This window comes from Scardinius erythrophthalmus (genome assembly GCF_964197995.2).
Source record: "Scardinius erythrophthalmus genome assembly, chromosome: 9".
Classification (NCBI taxonomy): Eukaryota; Metazoa; Chordata; class Actinopteri; order Cypriniformes; family Leuciscidae; genus Scardinius; species Scardinius erythrophthalmus.
Genome location: NC_138229.1, coordinates 8,641,438 through 8,665,817, shown reverse-complemented (window position 1 = coordinate 8,665,817; position 24,380 = coordinate 8,641,438). Strand labels below are relative to the sequence as shown.

The 24,380-nt window shown below is 39.2% G+C and overlaps 2 protein-coding genes across 2 annotated transcripts in view; one reads left to right on the top strand and one right to left on the bottom strand.

Moving 5' to 3' along the window:
- LOC308696705 (uncharacterized protein) overlaps positions 1-16,659 on the top strand; it is a gene marked incomplete at its 5' end in the record, with an annotated part of 21,953 nt that extends 5,294 nt beyond the window's left edge. The window contains 27 exons of the mRNA XM_081375599.1: positions 71-328; positions 722-982; positions 1,672-1,935; positions 2,063-2,326; positions 2,607-2,867; positions 3,076-3,336; positions 4,287-4,553; positions 5,184-5,435; positions 5,682-5,942; positions 6,500-6,760; positions 6,847-7,110; positions 7,609-7,866; positions 8,008-8,268; positions 9,028-9,288; positions 9,388-9,648; positions 9,840-10,100; positions 10,576-10,833; positions 11,033-11,302; positions 12,249-12,512; positions 12,625-12,885; positions 12,967-13,230; positions 13,673-13,933; positions 14,022-14,282; positions 14,861-15,151; positions 15,270-15,500; positions 15,617-15,661; positions 16,076-16,659. Of these exons, the coding sequence (XP_081231725.1) occupies positions 71-328; positions 722-982; positions 1,672-1,935; positions 2,063-2,326; positions 2,607-2,867; positions 3,076-3,336; positions 4,287-4,553; positions 5,184-5,435; positions 5,682-5,942; positions 6,500-6,760; positions 6,847-7,110; positions 7,609-7,866; positions 8,008-8,268; positions 9,028-9,288; positions 9,388-9,648; positions 9,840-10,100; positions 10,576-10,833; positions 11,033-11,302; positions 12,249-12,512; positions 12,625-12,885; positions 12,967-13,230; positions 13,673-13,933; positions 14,022-14,282; positions 14,861-15,151; positions 15,270-15,500; positions 15,617-15,639 (6,560 nt within the window). The 3' untranslated portion in view covers positions 15,640-15,661; positions 16,076-16,659. The remainder of the gene's footprint in view (positions 1-70; positions 329-721; positions 983-1,671; positions 1,936-2,062; positions 2,327-2,606; positions 2,868-3,075; positions 3,337-4,286; positions 4,554-5,183; positions 5,436-5,681; positions 5,943-6,499; positions 6,761-6,846; positions 7,111-7,608; positions 7,867-8,007; positions 8,269-9,027; positions 9,289-9,387; positions 9,649-9,839; positions 10,101-10,575; positions 10,834-11,032; positions 11,303-12,248; positions 12,513-12,624; positions 12,886-12,966; positions 13,231-13,672; positions 13,934-14,021; positions 14,283-14,860; positions 15,152-15,269; positions 15,501-15,616; positions 15,662-16,075) is intronic.
- On the bottom strand, positions 16,171-24,380 carry prpf38b (pre-mRNA processing factor 38B). The gene is made up of 6 exons (XM_081375356.1): positions 23,903-24,380; positions 22,473-22,541; positions 22,184-22,335; positions 20,981-21,041; positions 18,983-19,224; positions 16,171-18,216 (listed from the first exon to the last, which is right to left on the bottom strand). The coding sequence occupies exons 1-6, from the start codon at positions 24,110-24,112 to the stop codon at positions 17,463-17,465; spliced, it is 1,488 nt and encodes a 495-aa protein (XP_081231482.1). The 5' UTR covers positions 24,113-24,380; the 3' UTR covers positions 16,171-17,462.

The window sequence follows — 24,380 nt, the reverse complement described above, 5'->3', positions numbered from 1 at the left end:
GATGTTTGTATCCAGAATATTCCTTTAAAAACATGCTAAAGTAATACTTTGTTTAACTTTTGTCTCCCAGCACCCTGTGCTCCTCAGTCTGTGGTCAGTCAGCTCTTAGACTGCCAAACAGGGGATGTTCAAGTTAGCTGGCAGTCGAGTAACGGGGCGCAGATCTACTATGCTCAAGCAAAATCTACTGACAGGGTTCTGGGGTGTAACTCCACCTCCACATCCTGCATGATCGCTGCAACTGGCTGTGGGCAGACATACAATATCACTGTGGCTGCGGAGGGCAACGGCTGTAGCGCCAACAGTGTGACCAGTCAGGTCATGGCAGGTGCAGTAGCATTTTCACAAAGTTGATGCCTACCATTCTAAATAATGAGTCCTACCAGTTCAATATCTATATATTTAAAGTCAACATGAAATCAAAACCAACTGTATTTACTTTCTAATACACGGTCCTGATCTTGCTGTGCACAATTCTTTAGTGCATGTTAGAAAAAGTCTATTCTTTCACAATTAAAAAGCAGCCCAGTGAACCCCATTTCAAACACTTAGAAGCCATATAGCAACATCCTAGCACTACTCACATTATCTTAAAAACAAAATCTGGAACCCCCCCCACAGTAAAATCCTGTTTCTTTTTACAAATGTGATTGGTGCCCCTATAGTGGCATGGAAATTGCATACTTCTCCTTTAAATAATATTCTTTTCTTTTCTCTTCAGCCCCCTGCCCTCCACTAAATATCCAGTCCAGAATGAATTGTGGCAACAACACAGCGAGTGTGTCCTGGTCACGTGGCAATGGAGCACTGTCCTTTTTGACAACACTTGACTGCTCTAATGGACAGACATATATGTGCAGGACCAATGAAACAGGATGTGACATCACTAACATGACGTGTGGACAAACTTGCTCAGTTAAAGTAGTGGCAGAGGGACGTTCATGCAACAGCTCTGTAGGCACTGGGTCACCTATCATAACAGGCAAGAGAAATAGCTGGTTAAATCAAACCTTGTTATATACAATTTATGATATACACTACCAATCAAAAATTTGGGACCAGGAAGATTTTTTTAAAAAGCAATTAATAATTTTATTTAGCAAGGATGCATTATTTAAAAGTGACAGTAAATACATTTATAATTTTACAACATATTTATTTTTAAAATAAATTTTCTTTTGAACTTTCTAATCATCAAATATCCAGATTATAATTTTTTTCTTTACTGTTTTAAACATTGATGATAAGAAGACATGTTTTTTTGAGCACTAAAATAGAAATGGCACTAATAGAATTATTTCACAATATTACATTTTTACAGTATTTCTAATCCAATAAATGCAGCCTTGGTGAGCATAATAAGCTTCTTTCAAAAACATAAAAAAAAATATTACTGACCTTAATCTTTTGAATGGTAGTATAGATATTGAGATATGATTTGCGGATCAGTGGGAAGTTAAAGGGATAATTCACTTTTAATATAACAGCCAACCATATACTAATTTTGTTTTAGATAATTTACCCAGCTCCTTGTGTAACACCAAACCACATAAATGTGCCATAGGAGCCACTTAGAACATCTTAGCAACCATATGGCAACACCCTGGCACCCATGTAAAAATACAGTTTTGCAACAGCATTTTGATGTGTTATCAATTTTCCATGTTGCAGCACCATGTCCTAATACTGGCATTCAAGCCAGACTGGATTGCCGCACCAACTCAGCACTCATTTCTTGGACACCAGGCAATGGTTCACTAAGTTCCAATGCAACACTAGAGTCTTTCCAGGACGCCCAAAAGCACAGCTGCTTCACCAACGGCTCCTCATGCAACATCAGCTCACTTCAGTGTGGTCAGCACTACAACATCAGTGTTACAGGATACGGCCAGAACTGTTCAACCTGCTCTAAACCCCTGGTCACTCTAGACACAGGTATAACATTAAACAATAATTCAGTGTAATTAGCTTAGACCCTAATTTAAACCCTTTCTAAATGGCATCCGATAATCTATTGCACTAAAACTCTGTGCATCACATCATTTGAATCTTTTCTTTCCAGCTCCATGTGTTCCCACTCAAGTCAATGTGTCATTATCCTGTGGGTCCGACACTGCGTCTGTTTCCTGGGCAGCATCTAGTGGCCTTGTTTCCTACTATATAGTAACAGCTGAAGGTGATCATGGAATTACGCAAACATGCAACTCCAGCAGCTCCTCCTGTAACATCAGCGGCCTGGCGTGTGGTCAGACGTACAACGTGTCAGTCACAGCTATGAGCGTCGACTGCACTGGGCAAAGTAGCGAAGTGCATCGTGTCAATACTGGTAAGTATTTCCCCTTCAGTTTAACCTTATAAACATTTTGCTATGTTCATCATCCATCTAACTAGTGGAGAATTTTACACACTTCAAGTTTGTCTAGATGCAGAAATTGAAAACTAAAGCGCACAGTATATCACAAGCTCCATAACCATATTGTTTCTTTGTAAAAACGACACAAAACACACAGTATTAAACTTATCTAGCATTCAAGTGGACAGAATCGGAATATTCTTTTAAAATAATGTCAACAATGAACTTCTTTTGTTTTCTGTATTTTACCCAGCTCCTTGTGTGCCACAAAACGTGTCGGCCAATGTAACCTGTAGTAGCAACATAGCAAAAGTAACCTGGGGGAGCAGCCAAGGAGCGGAGCTTTACTCAGTGACCGCCAGCAGTGTTAATGGCCTCTCAGCTAACTGCACCTCAGCCTCCACCTCCTGTGACCTTTTGGCTTTGACCTGTGGAGAGTCATACACGATCACAGTGAAGGCCAAAGGCAGCAACTGTAGCAGTGGGAACAGTGCACCAGTTCAGGTCCAAACAGGTAATAAAATATATAACGTATAACTGAGTAACACAATCAAAACCCAACCAGTTTATTTTCTATTTCACATCATGATTCTTTTAAAAGCTGAAGAATGTCATTGCTCAATTAGAAAATGAAATCAAATTCAATCTAGGCTATTAAAACATATTACTATAAAAGAGATTGTATCGAGACCTAACGGTTTTTCTTGCTTTTTGTGTTCTAGTGCCTTGCACACCAAGGAATGTCGTGCCCACCGTGGATTGTTCCTCAGCTGCTTTAGTGGTATCATGGACATCCAGTGCAGGAGGACAGCAGTACACAGCCACTGTGCAGGACAGCAATGGACTCTCCACCACCTGCCAGTCTGCAGGCTCGCAGTGCAACGTGACAGGGCTCAGGTGTGGTCAGCTGTACTACGTTAATGTGACGGCATCAGATAATCTGTGCAGCAGCCCTCCAAGTGCTACAGTGAACACTAACTCAGGTACATCTAAACATACAAGCATATATTTTAATATTATTCTCTATACTCTGTAGCCATAGACCCTCTGCTAAATGAATTACTATGTTCAGAGCTGCTGTCCACATACTGTGCAGTAAACACTGTATACACGGCAAAAAATGGTGTAAAACACATTATGGAACATTTTCAAACAGTTTGTCACATGACCTGATTCCTTTGCAGTGCACATTTAATTCAGTGAGTGGAATTTGGTTAAGATTTTGGAAAAGATTTGGAAAGATGCGTAAAATCTCTTTTTGTGTGAAAAATATCTTTGCACTAAATTAATTGTAGGACACAGCACCCAGACTACTATGTTCTGTACATGCTCATTTTGCTATTCTATGCATATAGAGCATTTTCATGATAAACTACTGTTCAAAGGTTTGGGGTCAGTAAGATTGTTTTTTTTTTTGCTAAAGAAATTAATGCTTTTATTCAGCAAGGATGCATTAAATTGATCAAAAGTGACAGTAAAAATATTCATAATGTTACAAATGATTTCACAATGTTTCACAGTTTCCAAAAAATATCAAGCAGCAAAACTGTTCAACATTGATAATAATTAGAATATGTTTCTTGAGCAGCAAATCATCATTTTAGAATGATTTCTGAATGATCTTGTGACACTGAAGACTGGAGTAATGATGCTGAAAATTCAGCTTTGCCATCACGGGAATAAATTACATTTTAAAATAAAATAGAAAACAGTTATTTTAAATTGCAATAATATTTCATAATAATACTGTATTTTCGATCAAATAAATGCAGCCCTGGTGAGCATAAGAGAATACTTTCAGGAACATAAAGAAATCATACCACCGCCAAACTTCTGAACATTTCAATCTTTGTTCGCCATGTTTGCATATGAAAAACTCTGTGCTCCAATTAAATGTTCTCATTCTCAGTGTCTCTTCTGCTTTTACCCATAGTTCCCTGTGCAGCCAGCTCCATCAGGGCAGTGTTGGATTGTCAGCTAGGAACAGCCACTGTGTCATGGCAGTACGGTGCAGGTGCTCAGGGATACGTTGTCTCTGCCTTGGCACTGCTGGACAACAGGACTGGCTGTACATCCAACAGCTCCGTCACGCACTGTGTGCTGAGCAACCTGCAGTGTGACAATGAGTATATGGTGAACGTACAGACTTTGGGATCCACATGCAATTCCAGTGCACAGATGACAGGCTCCCTGATCACAGGTGAGGTTTACTGAATCTGATTTGCTTGTGTTTGCCAGTTTTGTAAGAGATTTGGTTTTCCCCTTCCACTCCATTCAACTATTTTACTATTATATATATATATATATATATATATATATATATATATATATATTAGTAAAATAGTTAAATATGTGTGTGTGTATATATATATATAACACACACACACACACACACACACACACACACACACACACACACACACACAGTCAAACCAAAAATTATTCAGACTTTTATTATTTTTACTAGTGGGTGCAGGACATATTATCAAACATATTATACCCAAAAATTAATTGTGGGTACCAAAAATTATTCAGACACCTGATGGCCAAAACCAGTGAAATATAAATTGATTTGACAATTCCGAGTTCTTGTCATATTGCATAACCATTTTCTAAACTATAGCGAATATTCTGATAATGTGAGAAATGTTGAAAGTGTCTGAATAAATTTTGGTTTGACTGTATATATATAATATATATATTTAAAAAAATATATATAGTAAAGTGACTAATTATGCTATGAAATGTGTACATGAGGCTTATGATAAATTATTTCATGCTTTTTAAAACATCAAATGAAGAAAACTAAGCTGTAATCATACCATTACAGGTCCGTGTGCTCCTCAGCATCTGACAGCTCAGTACAGTCCTTCCACCGCTCGGCTCTCCTGGGACGTCACTAAAGGGGCCGCCAACTTCACAGCAGTGGCTGTGACCCCCGAGGGCCTGACAGTGACCTGTGCGACCTCTAACACGAGCTGCACCTTGACAGACATGAGCTGTGGCCAGATCTACAATATCAGCGTGGCGACTCGCAACAGTGCCTGCAATGTCACTGCGACCTATAATCCAATCAAGACGGGTCAGTCATGTGACCACTGATTTTATAGGAATATTCACTAAAAAATTTAAATTCTGTCATTATTCATGATGTTAAAAATAACAAACCTGAATGACTGAGCTAAAAAAGGGACACGTATAAGTAGTCCATACTATTTGTGTACGACATTCTAAGTCTTTTAAAGCCATATTACAGTATTGTGTGAGGAGCAGATTGAAATTTAAAGTGTTCAGTCAATGCAATCTTATTTACTTTGTGTCATTTCAGAACCCTGTCCTCCTCAGAACGTCAAAGCTAGCATAAACTGCACCACCCTCAATGCAACTGTTTCCTGGGAGCCTAGCCAGTTTGCAGTGGGATACATTGCGTTCCTGGATGGGCAAAATGGTCATTCCACTTCCTGTCGGACAGATCACACATATTGCAGTTTACCTGATCTCACCTGTGGAGAAGTGTACTATGTCAGAGTCCGTGCCATCGGAGAGGAGTTCAACAGCTCTGACAGCATAGGGGTCAATATGACATCAGGTCTGTAAGGACAAAACAAATAAAAAACCTAGTACCTAAAATATACCGTATAATATAGTACTTAAGGTTGAATTTAAAAAAAAAAAGTCTAAATTAAATCAGAAATTACCATGTTCCGGATTACTGTCTTATTATTTTGGATAATTAATTTAGAAACAAATTTCAGAAGTAACTGTTTCTCAGCATTTCACTTTAATGTTAGGGTATCATACACTCTTAGAATAAAAGGTTTTTAGAAGTTCAAAGGGTTTTGTCAGGTACTTCATTTATAGAACATTTTAGTGGTTCCCATCATCGGATCATTTTATGGATTTAGTTTAAATAAATTTTGAAATTTGACATTATATGAATTTAACAGCTTGTAAACATACTTTATCAGTAGAAAAATGCAATCATTTAAGACATTTCACAAACCTTTTTGGCATTAAAAACCCTAAGGTTCAATAAAGAGCCCCAATGAACCTTTTTTCTAAGATAACTGTGTTAAATAAAATATGTGCTAGCAAAAAGGATACAAGTATTGTAAGTATTGAAAAATATTCTTCTATATTTTTCAGCACCATGTCTGTCCAGCAGTGTGTCTGCCATTGTGGACTGTGCTACAGATTCAGCTCTAGTGTCCTGGAGCATCATGGCCGGGGCGGAGAATTACTCTGTGACGGCTTTGGGATCAGGAGGCCAAAGGTTCTCCTGCTCATCCCAACAGAACAACTGTAACATCTCGTCCCTGCAGTGTGGACAACTCTATAACCTCACCTTCACCTCTACGAACCAGCAGTGCCAAATCACCTCCGCCACCAACGCCACGTTCCGGTCCAGTGAGTTTGCAATCCATTACACGGTAGAAGGGGTTAAAAGTTAATTAGGCTAATTATGGTCCAACTTTTCTGTGACCCCTCCGCAGGACCCTGTGTGCCACTGCGGGCGGCAGCCGATAAGGTGTGCGGCAACAACACGGCCGTGATGTCTTGGGAGGCGAGAGAAGGAGTGGATTTCTACACCGCCCGAGCCCTCGGTGCAGGAGGAGTACGCCAGGAGCTTTGTAACTCCACCTCCTCCACTTGTTCCTTCTCTAATCTGGGCTGTGGAGAGACCTACGCGTTTACTGTCACCGCTTACAGCGGCCTCTGCCAAAGCAGTGCCAGCGCACCTGTGTACCTCACTACAGGTTTGCAGTGTAAACTCATTATGCAGTGTAAAAACCCTTCACAAAACCTTGGGCCTTTAATCAAAAAAACAGAAAGAAAAGTGTAAGCCTTTCATATATATTTATAACATTAGTTTTAATAACATTAACATTTTTTTATAGGGTTTGATATCGTTTGAATTTTAACGTTTCCGATGATTCCGATTATTATTACCTTAGGTATCCGATTCCAGAATTTGAATTGATTTTCCATTCTCAACCCTACTTATTTTTTATTTTATGATGTTTTTAAACATTTTTTATTAATATCTGATTTAATTATTAGCATCAATAATTTGTTTTTATATATATATTTTTGTTCATATTTTAATATTTTTGTTTGTACTACTACTATTAATAATAATAATAATAATAATAACAATGTTTATTTTTTTATTTTTCATTTTTTTTTTTACTTAAATGATTATAGAATAACTCTAAACATTGGTACAATATAACAATCCCCCTTCACTTCTCCAGACCCTTGCAGACCAGAGAATGTGACTGCTCACATGTCATGCAACAGTGAGATGGTGGCGCTCGACTGGTCAAATGCCAAAGGGGTGTTATCCTACATTGTGACGGCAACAGGGAGTCTGGGATATATCATAGCCTTTAACACCACTTCTACTAGCCTGTCTGTGTCACTGCTCTGTGGACAAAGTTACAACGTGACTGTTCAAGGGCAAAACGATAACTGTGACAGTCCACTGAGCGACCCTGCCGTTTTCAGACTCGGTATGTTCCTGAAATTATACATAAAACTGCTGTACTGTGCAAATAATTCAAGTTGATCTCTGTTGCTATGCTTATACATTTGATTTGAGGCAGTACTGTATGAAATGGGTTGACTTACCTTTGTAATGTGTTGTGATCCAGCGCCCTGCACGCCCCATAATCTCGTGACACATGTGGAATGTAACAACCAGCTGGGTTCTGTCAGCTGGGGCCCAAGCGATGGGGCAAACATGTACACTGCCAAAGCAACAGGTAATGATGGACACACACACCTGTGCGTCACTAATGGGACCAGCTGCACCTGGGAGGACCTGCATTGTGGTGAAATCTATAACGTCAGTGTTACTGCCAATGACAGCAGCTGCACGAGTACACGTAGCAACAGCACCTACATACACATGGGTAAGACACTGTAATGATAAATATACCATGGGTTTCCATCTGTAGGATGAATGAGTAGTTTACATGCTTACAATTTACATGTCAGTTAAATGTAATTAAAAAATATATATATGCATGTGCATTAGATAAAAATATTCTTTTGACACTTGCGTTTATTTAAAATATTTTAGAAAATAAATGTTTTACATTTTAAAGCTATATATGTATATTGTCAAAAGTTTGGAATAAATAATTTGATTAAAAATACAGTAAAAATAGTAATATTGTGAAATAGTGACTGTGATTCAGTTGGTAAAAAGTAATCATAAAAATGATTAAGAAGTGTTAAATTAGTTCTGAACAAGGAGCACATTTTTTAGCAGATTATGGCCAGATTCTATGGCTTGATATTTAGCAATGAAATTCATACAATGTCTCTAAATACTTTTGAGGCAATTGTATCCAAATTTAGGTTGCTGGATTTATCTTATTTTAAGAATGTATAGATGTTTTTAGTTGAAAACAAGACATGGATACTGAAGAAAAATATTATTTTGGGGTTTTTGTTTTTGCAATGAAAATAATTTTCATCACAAGAGATTGACACTTCTGATTATAAATTATTATTATTACATTTTCTAAAGTTCAATACAAACCAAATATTGAAATAAAAGCTATAGTAAATCTTTCATAATACCCAGACATTTTCTGTTCTTGTTTATGCAAGTAAGCACAAACCTCATGAAAGTTTCAATGCTGTTCTGTTTTCTGGTTCTTTAGCCCCATGTGTCCCTCAAGCTTTGACGCCCATCCTGGACTGTGGCACGGGGCTGGGCACTCTGAGCTGGGCTTCCAGTGCTGGAGCTGAGACATATGCAGTGGAAGCAGTAAGTGGAAATGGGAACACACTGGCATTCAGTACCAACATTACCAGTGGCTTCCTATCAGAGCTGCTCTGTGGTCAACAGTACCAGATCACTGTCAAAGCCATTAACCAGCAATGCAGAAGTGCACAGAGTTCACCTGCTAACCTGTCAACAGGTAATACAGAAAACACTGATACATTGACTTCTATATAGTCTGTTGAGAATGACTCATATCTCAAATCTCAAATGGTTTTCCTGTTCTGTTCTCTCCCAGCTCCATGTGTTCCTCAGAATTTGGTGTCTGAGCTGGACTGTTTGTCTAACTTTATAACTATAAGATGGAACATCAGCCACAGGGCGGCGTCTTACCTGGTGGTTGCAGAGGGACCTGAAGGTCCAGTGAATGCCTGTAACACGACTGCACAGCAATGCAAACTGCAAACGCTGCATTGTAGCTCCTCGTACAATGTCAGCGTCATTGCAGTAAACCAGCAATGCAACACATCAGGAGGTTCCACCTTAGAAATAAACACTGGTACAGCCTCCAGTTTTGTATCCTCTGTTACCTCCTTTATTTCCATAAAAAAAAAGTATAATTCAGCATGCAAACAAAATCAAAATTCAGTATTGAAATATTATGACACCAGCATGACTGTTGGTTACATTTTGAATGAAAATTCTAACAATATAAGTCAAGTTTTAATTGTCAAACTTTTTTCTTTGCAGTGCCATGCGTACCTGGTCAAGTGCAGGGCAGAGTAAACTGTACGACTGGAGATGTGTCTGTATCCTGGGATCAAAGCGTAGGTGCCGTTTCCTACTCCGCAGTTGCTTGGAGTAGTGGTGGCTATGCTTCAGTGTGTAACAGCACTGGAACAGCATGTGTCTTCTCAGACCTGCTCTGTGGGATGAACTATAGTTTGGCTGTCAGCGCGAGTGACAGGAGCTGCTCCACTGCACAGAGCCAACCAGTTGTGCTGAGTACAGGTACCTAAATTTGGTAACACTTTATTTTACAGTGCCCTTGTTACATATGTTACATGTACTTACCATAGTAATAACAGTAAATTATGCATAATTACATGCAACTAACCCTCAAACAAATCCTAATCCTACCCTAACCCTATAGTAAGTGCATGTAGTTGCTTAATATTACTGTGTAACCTTTAATTTTAAGGTGTCCATGTTACAGTGTAATTATACATTTAAGTGTTTAGTAATAATAATTTAACTTACTATAGGGTTACGGTCATGATTAGGTTTAGGGTTAGTTGCATGTAAGTATGGATACTTTATAGTTACTACTACAGTAATTACATATAACATGTGTAACAAGGACACTGTAAAATAAAGTGTTACCAAAAAGTGCTTCCCAAAATAACTGAAAGATTATCACTTTTACTGCCGGTGTAAGTATTATTTTGTTAATTATGGTAATTGTTAATATTTCATTTCACTTTAGTGTCCTGTAAGCCACAGAATGCTAGCGCCTTTCTCAACTGCGACACAAACTCTGCTGTTGTAACTTGGGAGCTCACTGATAACCTCACGCATCACACGGTCCAGGCTGCTGGTTCTGACGGACATCGCATCAACTGCACGAGCTCTGACCACAGTTGCACATTATCCGGAATGCACTGTGGCCAGAGATATAACCTTACCGTCACTGCCGTGGATGGAGTTTGTGACAACAGCAACACGTACCTCACTTTGCAGTCAGGTGAGTCCACTGCTTCTGTTGTGCACCTGATGACAGAGCTCAGATTTAATGCAATTTCTGATGTGGGATATTCTAATCTGTTGTCATATGTTCAAAAGACACAAAGATACAAAATGACCATGCAGGTGTATGATAATCAACATTGTAACGACTTATAATGAATGTCCTTTAAAATGGTCCCTGTTCTCTCTCTATTTAGCTCCATGTGCACCTAGCAATGTTCAGACATCTTTGCTTTGCGACATCCACAATGGTAGTGTTGTGTCTGTGTCGTGGGTACAAGCCAACGGGGCGGAGGCTTTCATGGCTGTGGCCGTGTCTAATGATGGCCATTCCTACTCTTGTAACACCACCACTGCCTCCTGTAATCTGCAAGAACTGCAGTGTGGTCAGAATTATAATGTTTCTGTCTACTCAATGGCCAGTGGCTGCGGGGGCGTGAAGAGTACTATGTCTCAAGTGCAAACAGGTGCGTGTGTGAGGATTTTACTTTATCAAGTAAAGACAACTGTATGTCAACTTAATTAGCAACCAAATATATACAAAGGCCTATCAAGAATGATTTCATTAAACATTTAGTAGTATTTATGTTTCTCTGAAGCTTTCTTTCACCAGCAGAAGTTGTAATTTAGATTTACCATTTTTCAACCCCTCTCTAACATAAAGGTAAATCTCATCAAATGTTTAAAGAACATGTTTTGATTTTGAGGTGGAAAATGATCTGGATAAGAAGTCTACTTTTAGCCTTAATTAAGTTTTTGGCTTATTTTTTTAACAATTATTTTCAGAGCAATAAAGCACATTTTTACCTAATTATCATTGCTGTAATGCAAAAAACAAAATATTTAAATAAACTATATTTTACATTTAATTTTAAAATGTTGTAATATAGTTAGAGTAACTACAAAAAAATATCTGTTGAAAGTATGGTAATTACGGGAATGAGAATTTTGACGGGAATGAGAAATTTACATCATTGTCATGAAAATAATGCCACAATGCAAAAACTTTTACAAGCTACTGTACCTTCAAGACTTCTACATTGTGTTATGACTTTGCATGTGACATGAGTAGGTTTGCTAACTTGCTCTAACATTGCTATATAGCAGGGTTCACCAATCTCGGTCCTGGAGGGCCGCTGTCCTGCAGAGTTTAGCTCCAACCCCAATTAAACACACCTGAACCAGCTAATCAAGGTCTCACTAGGCATACTAGAGACTTTCAAACAGGTGTGTTGGAGCTAAACTCTGCAGGACAGCGACCGAGATTGGTGAACCCTGCTGTATAGCATTTGCAGTGCAACAAGGAGTATACCATCATTGATTTATTGGTTTACCTTTTATCGTTTCCTGCTGAAATGTTTGGTACTTCCCCACCCGTTCAATAACTGATTGGTTCCTTTTCTCTTTTCTCAGCTCCATGTCCACCTCATAACGTATCTGCAAATGTGCAGTGTGATTCAGGGTCTGTGCTGGTGAGCTGGAGCCCAGCAGTGGATGCCAGCCAGTTTAGAGTGGAAATTGAGTCCCAGAGCACTGGTGTGATTTCCTCCTGTAACAGCACAAACACGCAGTGCTCCATCGCACATCTGCCCTGTGGAGAGAGCTTCAACATCAGTGTGGTGGCACTGAGGGGCAGCTGTCAGAGTCAAGCAAGCAGTGGCTTCAACATCGCCTCAGGTTGGACACTAACACTAGAATGCTCTCTGTTACAAATGGATGGATGGATGCATTGATAGATACATTTCAATATCCATACTTTCCTTATGCACTTATGCTCTTCTCTCTACAGCTCCATGTACCCCACAGGGGGTTAATGGTACAGTGGACTGTGTCACTAACTCCGCATGGGTATCATGGGAAGTGGATAAGGGTGCAGATTCTTACACAGTGCTGGCTGTTGGGGACGACGGTCAAAATACCACGTGTTCCAGCGCAAACTCCACTTGTAATGTGCCTGACCTGGGTTGTGGAAAGAGCTACACCTTCCAAGTCACTGCTTCAAATGCTGCCTGCCTGAGCCCACCCAGCAACAGCTTTCAGCTGGAGACAGGCAAGTACACCTGAGAGCTTCAGCCCTCTCATTCGAGACCCTGGGTCTCTTAGTCTTAATGTCTGTTATCTCTCTCTCCAGCACCTTGTGCCTTGTCATCCATCGTGGTGGTGGCTGAATGCCAAAGTTCTGTTATCATGGTACAATGGCAGAGGGCACGCAGAGGAAATTCCCTCTACATTGTCACAGCAGAGGATCAAGACCGTGCCTTCATTTCCTGCAATAGCTCCACCTCTTCCTGCAACCTTACCAATGTGCAGTGCGGCAAAGAGTACACCATCATTGTGGCTGCTTCGGCCAACCAATGCAGCAGCCTTCGCAGCCCACCCTACAAGATCAGAACCGGTACAACCATCAGTATTGTTATACCTATATAGAGGTTATACTTAGAGAAGAGACCTGAGACATATTTAGGGACCAGACTATCATAGACATCTGGGGATGGGCTCTTGACCTAACCAGTGAACAACCACCCAGAACAGAAGTCACATAATAAAGTGCTAACAACCACTTGATACACGATAGCATCTGCATTGTGGGACTTTTCTAGTTAAATAATTGCAACTGCACTTTATAAACCAGGGGTTTCTAATCCTGCTCCAGGAGAACAACCTTCTCGTAGAGTTGACCTTCATTGGCTGGTTAAAGTTGAAGCTAAACTCTTCAGGAAGGTGGTCCTCCCAGAGAAGAATGGACACCCTTGATCTATATCTATATATCAATTTTACATGTGCTTTCATTGCACCATATTCAGGTTGTTCTCATTTCTTCCTTTGATCCTCTGCAGCGCCCTGTCAGCCCTCACAAGTACAGGCCTATACAGACTGTCAGTCAAAGGCTGTGTTTGTGTCATGGGAGCCATCTTACGTGGCGCAGTCATACCTGCTTACTGCTGTCAGCAGAGATGGAGACTTAAAGACATGCAATACCTCATACAATAACTGCACACTAACTGACCTGCACTGCAGCAACACCTACAATGTGTCCGTTTTAGCCAGTAATGAGAACTGCACCAGTCTGCCAAGTACTAATGTCACATTCAAAACAGGTAAGAGTGACAAACTCTTTTTCTTTAAATGATGTGACCAAGATTTTTACATTGTACAAACTTTCATTGCGATGTCTTTATTCTGCAGTGCCATGTGAGCCAACCAATGTAACTGCAAACTTACAATGCGTGAACAGTAGTGCCTCCTTGTCATGGGTGGGTAGTACAGGGGCAGTGGCCTATGTGGGAATTGCCCAGTCAGAAAATGCCACAAAGGTCTACTGCCAGAACACGGAGACTTCCTGTACTTTGATGGGCTTAGTGTGCGGCACCGTGTACAACTTTACAGTGCAGGCAACAGATGGCACCTGCAACAGTTCCTTGAGTAAACCTCAAATTGGTGGAGCAGGTACAACAATTATCTGCTTTCTTTGAACTGATCTGCAAGTATTTGAGATTTCCCCTAAGGATGTTTCATACTAGTGCTTTTAGAGTAGACTTGAATCTGTTTGACATCAACGTTTGGTTCTTTTGGTTGTAATGCTTTCTGTACTTGCGTGTCCACCAAAAGGACCACACCCACATTTGCTTGAAAAGGGAGGACTACAGTTTAAGTCCACTGTAGTACAGTTGTTAATTAGTATGAAAGCAATTTGGCCAAATTTGCTGATGTGAATTGCTTCTGATGACGGATTACAAGATATTCAAAGATCTACAAGAGCAGCGGCAAAACTAAATTTAGTCACCTAGTCATTATGGTTAGCAGCAACTTATGTTGAAGATGTGTTTACAAATCGGATATAACATGAAAAGGACCTCTAGGTTCAGACCAAATGTGAAAGCCTAACAGCTGCAACTTACACAAAATTTGAGTATAGAACAGGAAAATCCATTGTAAAGGCAGATACTAACATTTTGGTTCTGTTTCTTTGCGATTCCCATTGGGAAAACAGGTTTTAAGTCTTGTTGTCCATCTCTTTCCCTCAGCTCCCTGTCCTCCAGCTGGGTTGAGGGTTGTCCCTCGTACAGTAGTGAATGACACTCAGATCTTGAGGGCGTCCTGGTCTACTGTGAGTTGCCCTAATTCTGAATACCTCTTTGGACTCAAGGGCAGCATTCAGGGCAATAGCGAGGCACTCTTTGACCTCACCTCCTATTGGACAAGTCGCACGTTCTTTGAGATGCCCCTCCCTTGTGGCTCCTCCTACAGCGCAACCATCAGGGCGAGGAACTCTGCCGCCTCAAGCGCCGAGTCTGTTGCGGTCACTGGAACCACAGGTGCACAATGTTTAATCATCATAGCACTACCTTCCTACACTCTTAAATGGGAAATGAAGATCCTTAAATTGCAAATACATACATTACTCATCTGTTCATTTATTTCTTTCCCCCCCAGTACCTTGTGCCCCTCTAAATGTGACATTCTCTGCATCATTGGCAGTAGTGGCATGGCATGAGTCTTTATTTGCTACGAACTACACCGCGTATGGGGTCACTTCCTCTGGTAGGATCAAACTCTGCATGACCTCACAGCTCCTCTGCTCCATCACCAATTTCAGTAGCGGTAACATTGTCGTAACTGCCCTCAATGCTGCTGGACAAAGTGAAGACTCAGTGCCTGTTTTAGGTAAGTAGTACAAGTAACAAATAATGAAACATCAGATCAGCAGAAACATGGGTTGTCAAAATGTATCTTGTTTTGGTGAAGTCCTGTAACCTTTGACCATGTTCATCAATTGGCAGTGACAGCCGTTCGCAGGAGGTGAGACCTGGCTCGAAGTCAGAAAGGTGAGATGATGCTCAGTAACAACTGAAAATTAAGAACAATTTATGGAAATGTTTTCATTTCTCAAAATGGAGAAATTGGCCTAGTTAGGGAAAATTACATATTCAACTTAACTAAAGAAAATGAGACCATGAGGTACAGTCTGGTGTGCTACTTTGTTGATCATTAAGTTGCTAAAACATGGAAAATCTCTTTCAGTGGACACTGTGCTTCCTTAAAAAAAAAAAAAAAAAAAAAAAAAAAAAAACTGTCTATCCCTCACAGCCTCCTTTTACATGCAGTTGAGTGATTCCATTGACAACTGTTTGTTTAAAGATTCATCCACAACAGCTTTGCTTAACACTTTAAAGTGTTTTCGAGAAGTTTTAAACAAATTGAAAAGCCTGCTAGTATTAACCACCTTCTCTCCACACCAGGCCTGCCCAACTCTGAGTGAATGCATCTCGTCGCACTCAAACTCTTGCCTTCGAGAACTCTCAAAACTCTTTGATACTTTTGCATGTTACATTATATTCCAGTTCAAGTTTTTTTTTTTTTTTTCACAATATTTATGGGTGGAATAGATTGACTGGGTAAAAGATTAACATGGCTTCTTTTAAAATGTTTTTCACATTTTTTTTTTTCTTTTTTCTGGCTGAAGGATTTACTTTTATGCAACACCAAATACTTAAAGCCTATATATACACATTCCTGTTTTTGTATACGAGTCAAGTTATTAAACACAAAGAGCATTTCTCCATGTATTCAGTCTTATAAATTATGACATGTAAAGCACATGTAAAATAAATAACTATACACAAAACACCTGCTGTTCCAATAAAATTTATGTTCTTATATGATGAGTTGACAAGGACACAACAGTGACCTATTCTGAGCACAAAAAAGCACTGTTAACTACTGTATTAAACATCTCTGAATTAACTACTCATCCCATAAGCCAATGTAACAGATATAACTGATTCAGAAATAATGGTTCAATAAAAAACTTAACATGTTCAAGTAATTTCAAGAGTAGGACTGACTACATCACTCACAATGCTTCATGGGAATAGGTAGCCACAAGTCTTACTGATTTTCTCTCTTCTATAGTAATGGTAACATTTCAGATCTCACTCTAGGATTATGGGTAGTACAGTACAGCACATATAAATTGACAATTACCTTTTTAAAAATAAAGCTGAAATCACACAGCAAAGCACGTCTTAATTTAACAACCTGAAAGATCACGGAAGGTTTGCCTTGAAAGGTTTACATGTTAGCGTAAACTATCAAAATAAGACATTTTTACTTGCAGAACTCCAACTGTTAGACTCTTTTGCTTAATTACATTAAAAATAAACACAACTGGGCAATTCTATTTCATACAAGAATTTTTATTAGAAAACGAGATGCAACAGAGCAATGAATCAAACAGCAATGTCAGCACAGCTTTCAGCAGCCTGTGCACAAACTTAACTCTGTGGTCAACTCTGTTGAAATTTAAAACATTCTCTGAGCTCTATGTACAAAGCCATTTGTGAGAATCCTGAAAACAAATTGGGGAGAAAATGGACTAAAAAAAAGTTTTTAAAATGCCATTTTCAGTCCAGACATCAGTAACGAGCAACTGAGAGAAAATGACATTTTTAATATCTACACAATTGGCGGATAAAAAAAAAAAAAAAAAATCCAGGCTTTTCCATTTGTTTATTTCAACACAAGTGGTGCACAAGAGGATTATAGATAAGGACATGAAGTAATAAGAGAGGGACCGGAATAAAGGTGCAGAGGGAATCTGAGAGAGCAGATGGAGACAGACTTGGATCAGGGAGACTCCGCTCGAACACTGTTTGTTCTTTCACCTGGTTCGGGACTGTGGCGATCTTGTTTTACATTTTCTCGTCCATTGCTGGATTCTCGACGGTGCGAGCGCTCTTTGCTGCGACTGCGCTTGTGTGACCGTTCCTTACTATGGCTGTGATCCCGCTTCCTGTTCTTCTCCTCCCCTGCTTCCTGCCTGCTCTTGCTACCTGAGCGAGAGCGTTTCTTGCTAGATCGCTCGGTTTTGTGTTTCCTGTCTCTGCTTCTGCTCCTTGAGCGCTTGCTCTTTTTTTCTTCCCTGTGCTTTCTATCCTCCTTATCTTCCTTGTGCCTCCGCTCTTCTCCCTCTCCCTTACTTCTCTTGTCTTTTGACCTCTCCCGATCTTTATGATGCTCTCTGTCTTTCCTGCGACTACGCTCTCTCTCACTCTCTGCCTCCCTCTCTTTATCTCTGTCTTTCCTCTCATTCCGCTTCTCCCGGCTTGCACTGAGACTCCGACGTCGTTCCTTGCTACGGCTGTGTCGACGTTCTGTGGTTCGGTCTGGTGTTCTGGAACGTCGTCTATCTCGGTCTCTCTCCCTGTCTCTCTCTCGGTCCCTGTCTCTATCCCGGTCCTTTCCCTCCCTTTCTTTGCGTTGACGATCTCGTTCTCTTTCCAGTTCGCGGTCGAAGCTGGCACCATGTTTTTCTTTGTGATGGCTGCGACTCCGGGAACGGTTTTGGGACCTCTTGGGACTCTGACTTTTCCTAGGTGTCCTTAACACACATAACACAAATCACTGAACAGAGCACATACACAAGACACCTTGTCAAATAGGAGAGTGAGGTAATTTTGTAATAGCAATAATATTTCTTACATTATAACATTACAAGATATGAAAGACAGTATCTGCTGTAGTTAAGTAACTCATAGTAGAAATTAATTTATGCATTTCAAAAGGAACTACAGTCTAAAATGGAGAACAAAATTGTGGGCTACTGTTTAAATTATGTAAACTCAAATGAGATTGAAGACTCCTCATAATCTACAATATTTCTACATTCTACATGATACTGGGAGTAAATTCATGACAAAAAAAAAAAAAAAAAGGAAAACACATGACAGTCAGAGTAGCTACACCACAAAACTTCTTATGAACAGATGTCAATTGTTACAATGCAGCTGCCAGACATTTACCACAGTTAATCAACAACACAACAAAATTATTTAGACTTGAATCCAAGAATGTCTATTATATGTGTAGTATGAAAGAGAAAATGGGAGGAAAATGAACAAAACAAAAGATAAATAAAAAGCATCACTGGTAAAAAAGTAGCTTCATGCATCTGTGCCAAAATTACTGTTATAATTGGGACAGATTGCTTCCGTTTACAAACACATTTATCCTATCCCAAGGCTTGTTTTGAAACTTTAAACCATTAAAAATGGTTGGCGGTCATTCAAACACAACACGACAAACACTGATCATGGCTGATCTGGATAGCCAAATAATCTCAGCCCACCCACACACAAAGACTGTACCTGGAACGGCGCCTATCTCCATGCCTTGCTGAATCGGTTGCCACCACCTCCTCCTCCTCCTCCTGCTCATCTTTTTGCAGGGGTTTACGTGGTCGGCTCTTCATGTGCTGGTCAATTGCCTTCTGCACAGGAACAGGTATTCGTGGGAACAATGTTGAGAACCATTCCAGCTTGGTCAGGAAGGAGCGGAGCATCTCTCCGACCGTCATTACACACCCTCCTCCAGCCTTCACGTCCAACTCCTGATCACAGAGACAAGGAAGAGGAAGGAAAACCATTAACACCACAAACTTAGACATGCACTTATCGCAAGGCCTCTGGTAACACAAGGCTAATGATTAGACCCCTAAAGCCATTACACTGTAAACTGTCCTGTATAAAATGCTTTATTTGTGATGACCAAATACTGAGTCTTCACCTCTGCTCTCACCTGACTTAATATTAAGTATTTAAAGTAATTGTTGTTTTTGTTTGATTCACTGTCATTTTGGACTTTATGATAGCAAATAAACAGCATGGATACAAAAGTAATGCCACTGTATGAATAACTTATTCACAAGTATATAAATCTGGTCATGTAATGGCCAATCCTCCTTATGTAGAATAAAAAGGAATTTTCTAGCCTGCTGGTCTCATGTCAACATTTAAATACATATGTGACCCTGGACCACAAAACCAGTCACATGGGTCAAATTTTTTTTTTAAATTGAGATTTATACATCACCTGAAAGCTGAGCTTGAATAACTAAGCTTTCCATTGATGTATGGTTTGTTAGGATATGACAATGTTTGGTCGAGATACAACTATTGAAAATCTGGAATCTGAGGATGCAAATTTTTTTTTTTTTTTAAACACTTAAAAAAAAAATAAAAAAAAAATCGAAACATTGAGAAAATCACCTTTAAAGTTGTCTATTTATGTTCACGATTGTGCTGCATTCACTCACAAAAATAAATGTTTTATGTATTTACGGCAGGAAATTTACTATATAACTTAATGGAACATGATCTTTACTTAAAATCCTAATGATTTTGGGCATAAAAAAAAAAAAAAAAAAAAAAAAGATAATTTTGACCCATACAATAGATTTTTGGCCATTGCCACAAATATACCCGTGCTACTTGTAACTGGTTTTGTGATCCAGGGTCACATATGATTTTAAATGGAACTTGAAAGAATGCCTGTCTGTATTTTATTTTTTTTTTTAAGAAAATAGTTAATTATATCAATGTTTAATAGTTCAAACCACTGCATGAGCTTAAAATAATTAACTTCCACAATGTCTCTTACTATGCACTGACTCAAAATAGGTGCGATGCTGAGGAGGTTGCAGGTCAGCTGACATATATGATGCACTGGTGAGTGTGAAGGGGTGGAGTGGGTAGGTGAGCTTTTCTAACTGCACTCACGAACGCCAGCCAAGAGTGTGGAGCACACCCCATATCCAATCCACCCGCATCACAAGGGCCATCTGGGAGAGAGAACAGGGCAGTCAGCCAGAGACACACATAACCACCATCATGCCTGGCAGCAATGTTTGCTCAATGCGAATAAGATCTCCTTTAGTGGAATATTTTTTTAAATGGATAATATATAACTAAAAACATATTTAGTGGGTGTGCAGGTGCATGAGAGATGAGCCAGCACCCAGTAATGGATATCTGATATTTTCAATCAAATAGAAATCTCTATGAACCATTGAGGCATAGTGTCATATACAGACTGCCATTATCTGGGCTAAGAGAATATGGCAAGCAATCACTGAATTCATACTTAACCACAGAGGAACCACCTTCACATCTAGCTCAAAGGACCATTTGCAAAGAATTTGCTTGTGATTTAACTGCGTATCTTATAGGGAACATTAAGCCAAATGAGGTCAAAGGTTGAAGGACAGCAATGTGCATCACAATCAGCATATGGCCTAAAGCTTTCTGATTACAACTATGTACATTAGAAATAAGAGAGAGATTAAGGCATTACCCGTGGTGACATACCTCCTCGTCGTCAAGGAACTCATCATACCAGTCAACCAAGTCAGGAGGAGGTTGCGTATACCTGAAATACACATGAGACATGATAAGTGTATATTCATTGGGAAGTGCTGTGGTCAAACCAAGAAATATGCACCATACAAACTAACAATGTACCAAGACCTAAATTATCATCTCATATAGGAGTCAAAATCTGCTAAGGGGTAATAATGGAAAAACAGTTTTAAAAAGTGATTTTGACTTATTTACAACAGGATCTTCATTTTAAATAAAAGGTTTTTGATATAAGAGACCATAAAAGCAGGTTTTGCATTAAACCACTCCTTTCCTGGTACAAAAATGAACTTGCGATAGCTGAATGTAAAATTTGACAAGCCAAACATGTCAGTCTGTGTGACGTAGATTAAGCCATGACATAAACTTCATTTTTGTAAAATAAGAATAATAAACTACTCAAAAAGCATTCAGAAGGTCTCCAGCACGTTTGAAAAGTAACCCTTATGCACGGTATCATGTCCGTCAAAAACTTAGGCTGGCTGTCGGTTGGAATATCAGGACTTAAAACCTGGACATAACACACTTATGGGCAGCATTCACTTAACCGAATATTTGCCGGCTAAGAAATGAATAATTATTACCTTACGATTCCTTCTGTTTTCAAATCCACATCATTTGAATATCACGACATCGATGTCTGTCAAAAAAATAACGTGCACAATACACGTTAGTATTTACGAGAAGCAGAGGGCCAGCGTGTACACGCATTTCCTGGAAAACCCACACTACCTGATGGTTTGAATGAGTCTCTTTCCGATAAGAGTCTCTTTTCAACATGCTGTCTGTCAGAGACGATAACGTGCCTAATACATAACGCACTCAAGTATAAATTTGTTCTTCACTCAGTTGTTTAAAAGATTAAAGCTTTGATCAAAGTTAGATAAAATCTAACTTAGTTTGAGTTAAATTTTCCAATAAAAGATTATATAGTTTTTCATGGTGTGTTACATTTAATTACCACTTAACAGATTTTGACTCAGAGAATTCTGGACTATTCTGCTCTACATACTCCTTAGCAAAGGCAATGAGTTTACCCTCCATGGCAATGTTAAAAAGCTAAATATTAATAAACTAAGACAATTGAAAGTAAATTCCTGAAACAAAGAAACTCAATAAATGTTAAACATCTGAGGTGGATCCGAGTCATACCTGATGTACATAAAACCCAGTGCCCTGATATAGGGCGAATCTGTATGGGTGATGAGACCCATCACTTGTTTGCGGGTCAGTTTCAGTGTGAACAGCTTATACAGCAAGCAAAATGCAGTGGACACGATCCCACCCGTCCCAACTCCTCGAACCTGCAGGACAAACATCATGAGATTTAAAGCTAGGCTCATGTTTAGATCAAGCGAATCTCTCCCTTTATTTAATCAAAGTGACGAAGAGGATGGGAGGATGAAGTTGTGGAGGTCTCAAGGCACGTACTTCTACTTACCCCTCCGCACATTCCCGTCTGTCCCGCTGTCTTCCTGCTGCCTTTTTCCCATGGCTCCACATGGTTGACCTGATAAAGATATTTAAATTAGATTAATTATTTAAATGTCTTCAAACCTGACAATAAATTGGATAAAACTATATTATACAACTCAAAATCATCACTGTTCTAAATAATCACCAAAATCACATCAATCCAACCACACTGTTTTTCAAAATTAAATCAAAATCTTTTATTAGTGTACTAGTGAAACTAATCATATTAACCTTACAAACACTTACTTGCAGATAATTCTTTAAAATTACAATTGTGGAAAATCATTATAATAGAAAATACCTTAGAATATTTTATTTATTGTAGCAACAGTACTGGATAAAGCAAAGTTATAGTTTTAGTAGTAAAAATAAATGGCCGTTCATAGTACCAAGGATGACAAAGGAATCATATTAAAATCACTTTAATAATCATTTTCTTTGCAGCTGATGAAACATTGACAGCCAATCAGTTTCAATGGACATTTCACCCAAAAATTCTCTCTTCATTTACTCACTCAAGTTGTTACAAACCTGTATGAATTTCTTTCTTCTGCTGAATACAAAATTATATATTTTGTATAATACGGGTAAGTTAACCAAACTGTTGATGGTCCCCATTGACTTTAATTAGCCTATATTGGGAATAAAACACTGTTTGGTTACAGACATTCTTCAAAGCATCTTCTTTTGTGTTCAGCAGAATAAAGAAATGCAAACAGGTTTGGAACAACTTGAGGGTGAGTAAATGACTGAATTTTCATTTTTGGGTGAACTATCCCTTTAAAGAGCTCGAGAATTTAAAGCGGTAACGTTAAACGAAATTAATGCAGAGGCGCGCTTATGAAACAAAACGTTATCGTTAGATGGAGTCGACCCAAATAAAGTTATCCATCTTTATAGTTATTTATCTTGATATGAACTACAGTTATTGTTCTTAACTGTAGAAACTGGAACGATAAATACGTTATCAGTCACTATTCACTTTCGTTGAATGCTTTTCTAAACAATTAAAGTAAATGGTGACTGAAGCGGTCAGTAATATATTGAAAGTCTATAATATAAATAGAAAGTCAGTGATACGAGTTTTGAACAACATGTGGTTGAGTTGATGACAAAAGATTCATTTTAGAGTAACTGTTAGCCATTTATGTAGCTACATTTGAAATAACGTTAGTTAGCATAGTTAGCCTTCATGGCCTACTTTAGCTCACATAATAATAAACAAACTAAGCAAAATACGTTTATTAAAAAAAAAACTATTTAAGTCAAAAAGAAAAATAACAACAAATAAGCCATATACTCAAAGCATCAATAACATGAAATTAAAATAATAAAAATAAAATAGAAAAGTAAACCGCGGGCTTCACGCGCATCGGCCCAGGTTTGTTTCACCACCTTGAAGTAAATCTCGTCAACCACCTCGTGGTACGTCTTGAGCTCGTACAGCTGCACCTTGAAGTAGGGAGACGACAGGACGTTTGTCAGGATCATCGGGTTGAGGTTCATAGTCTTCTCGTTGCCCCATAACGGCAAAACGTTGCCGTGTTTCCCGCCGGCCGGTTTGCTCACGGCCTGCTGCTGTTGTTGCTGCTGACTAACCGCCATGGCAGGGCTTTCACAACGCCATTAAAATACAAAACGAAATAAAACGACCGTTACCCCAAACGAATATATCTACAACGCGTCCAACGAGGCACGCGAGAGTCGGAACGATGTATCTTAATTCATTCGAATTAATTTTAGATAGTTTTTGACTGTTTTTCTCTGTAGTGCTGAAAGACGCACGCGAGGCGTTCTGTTCCGCTGAGTTGTGGGGACAAGATGGCGCGCGGAAATGGAAGCAAGGATGTGGGTTGCCATGTGTGTCACAGTG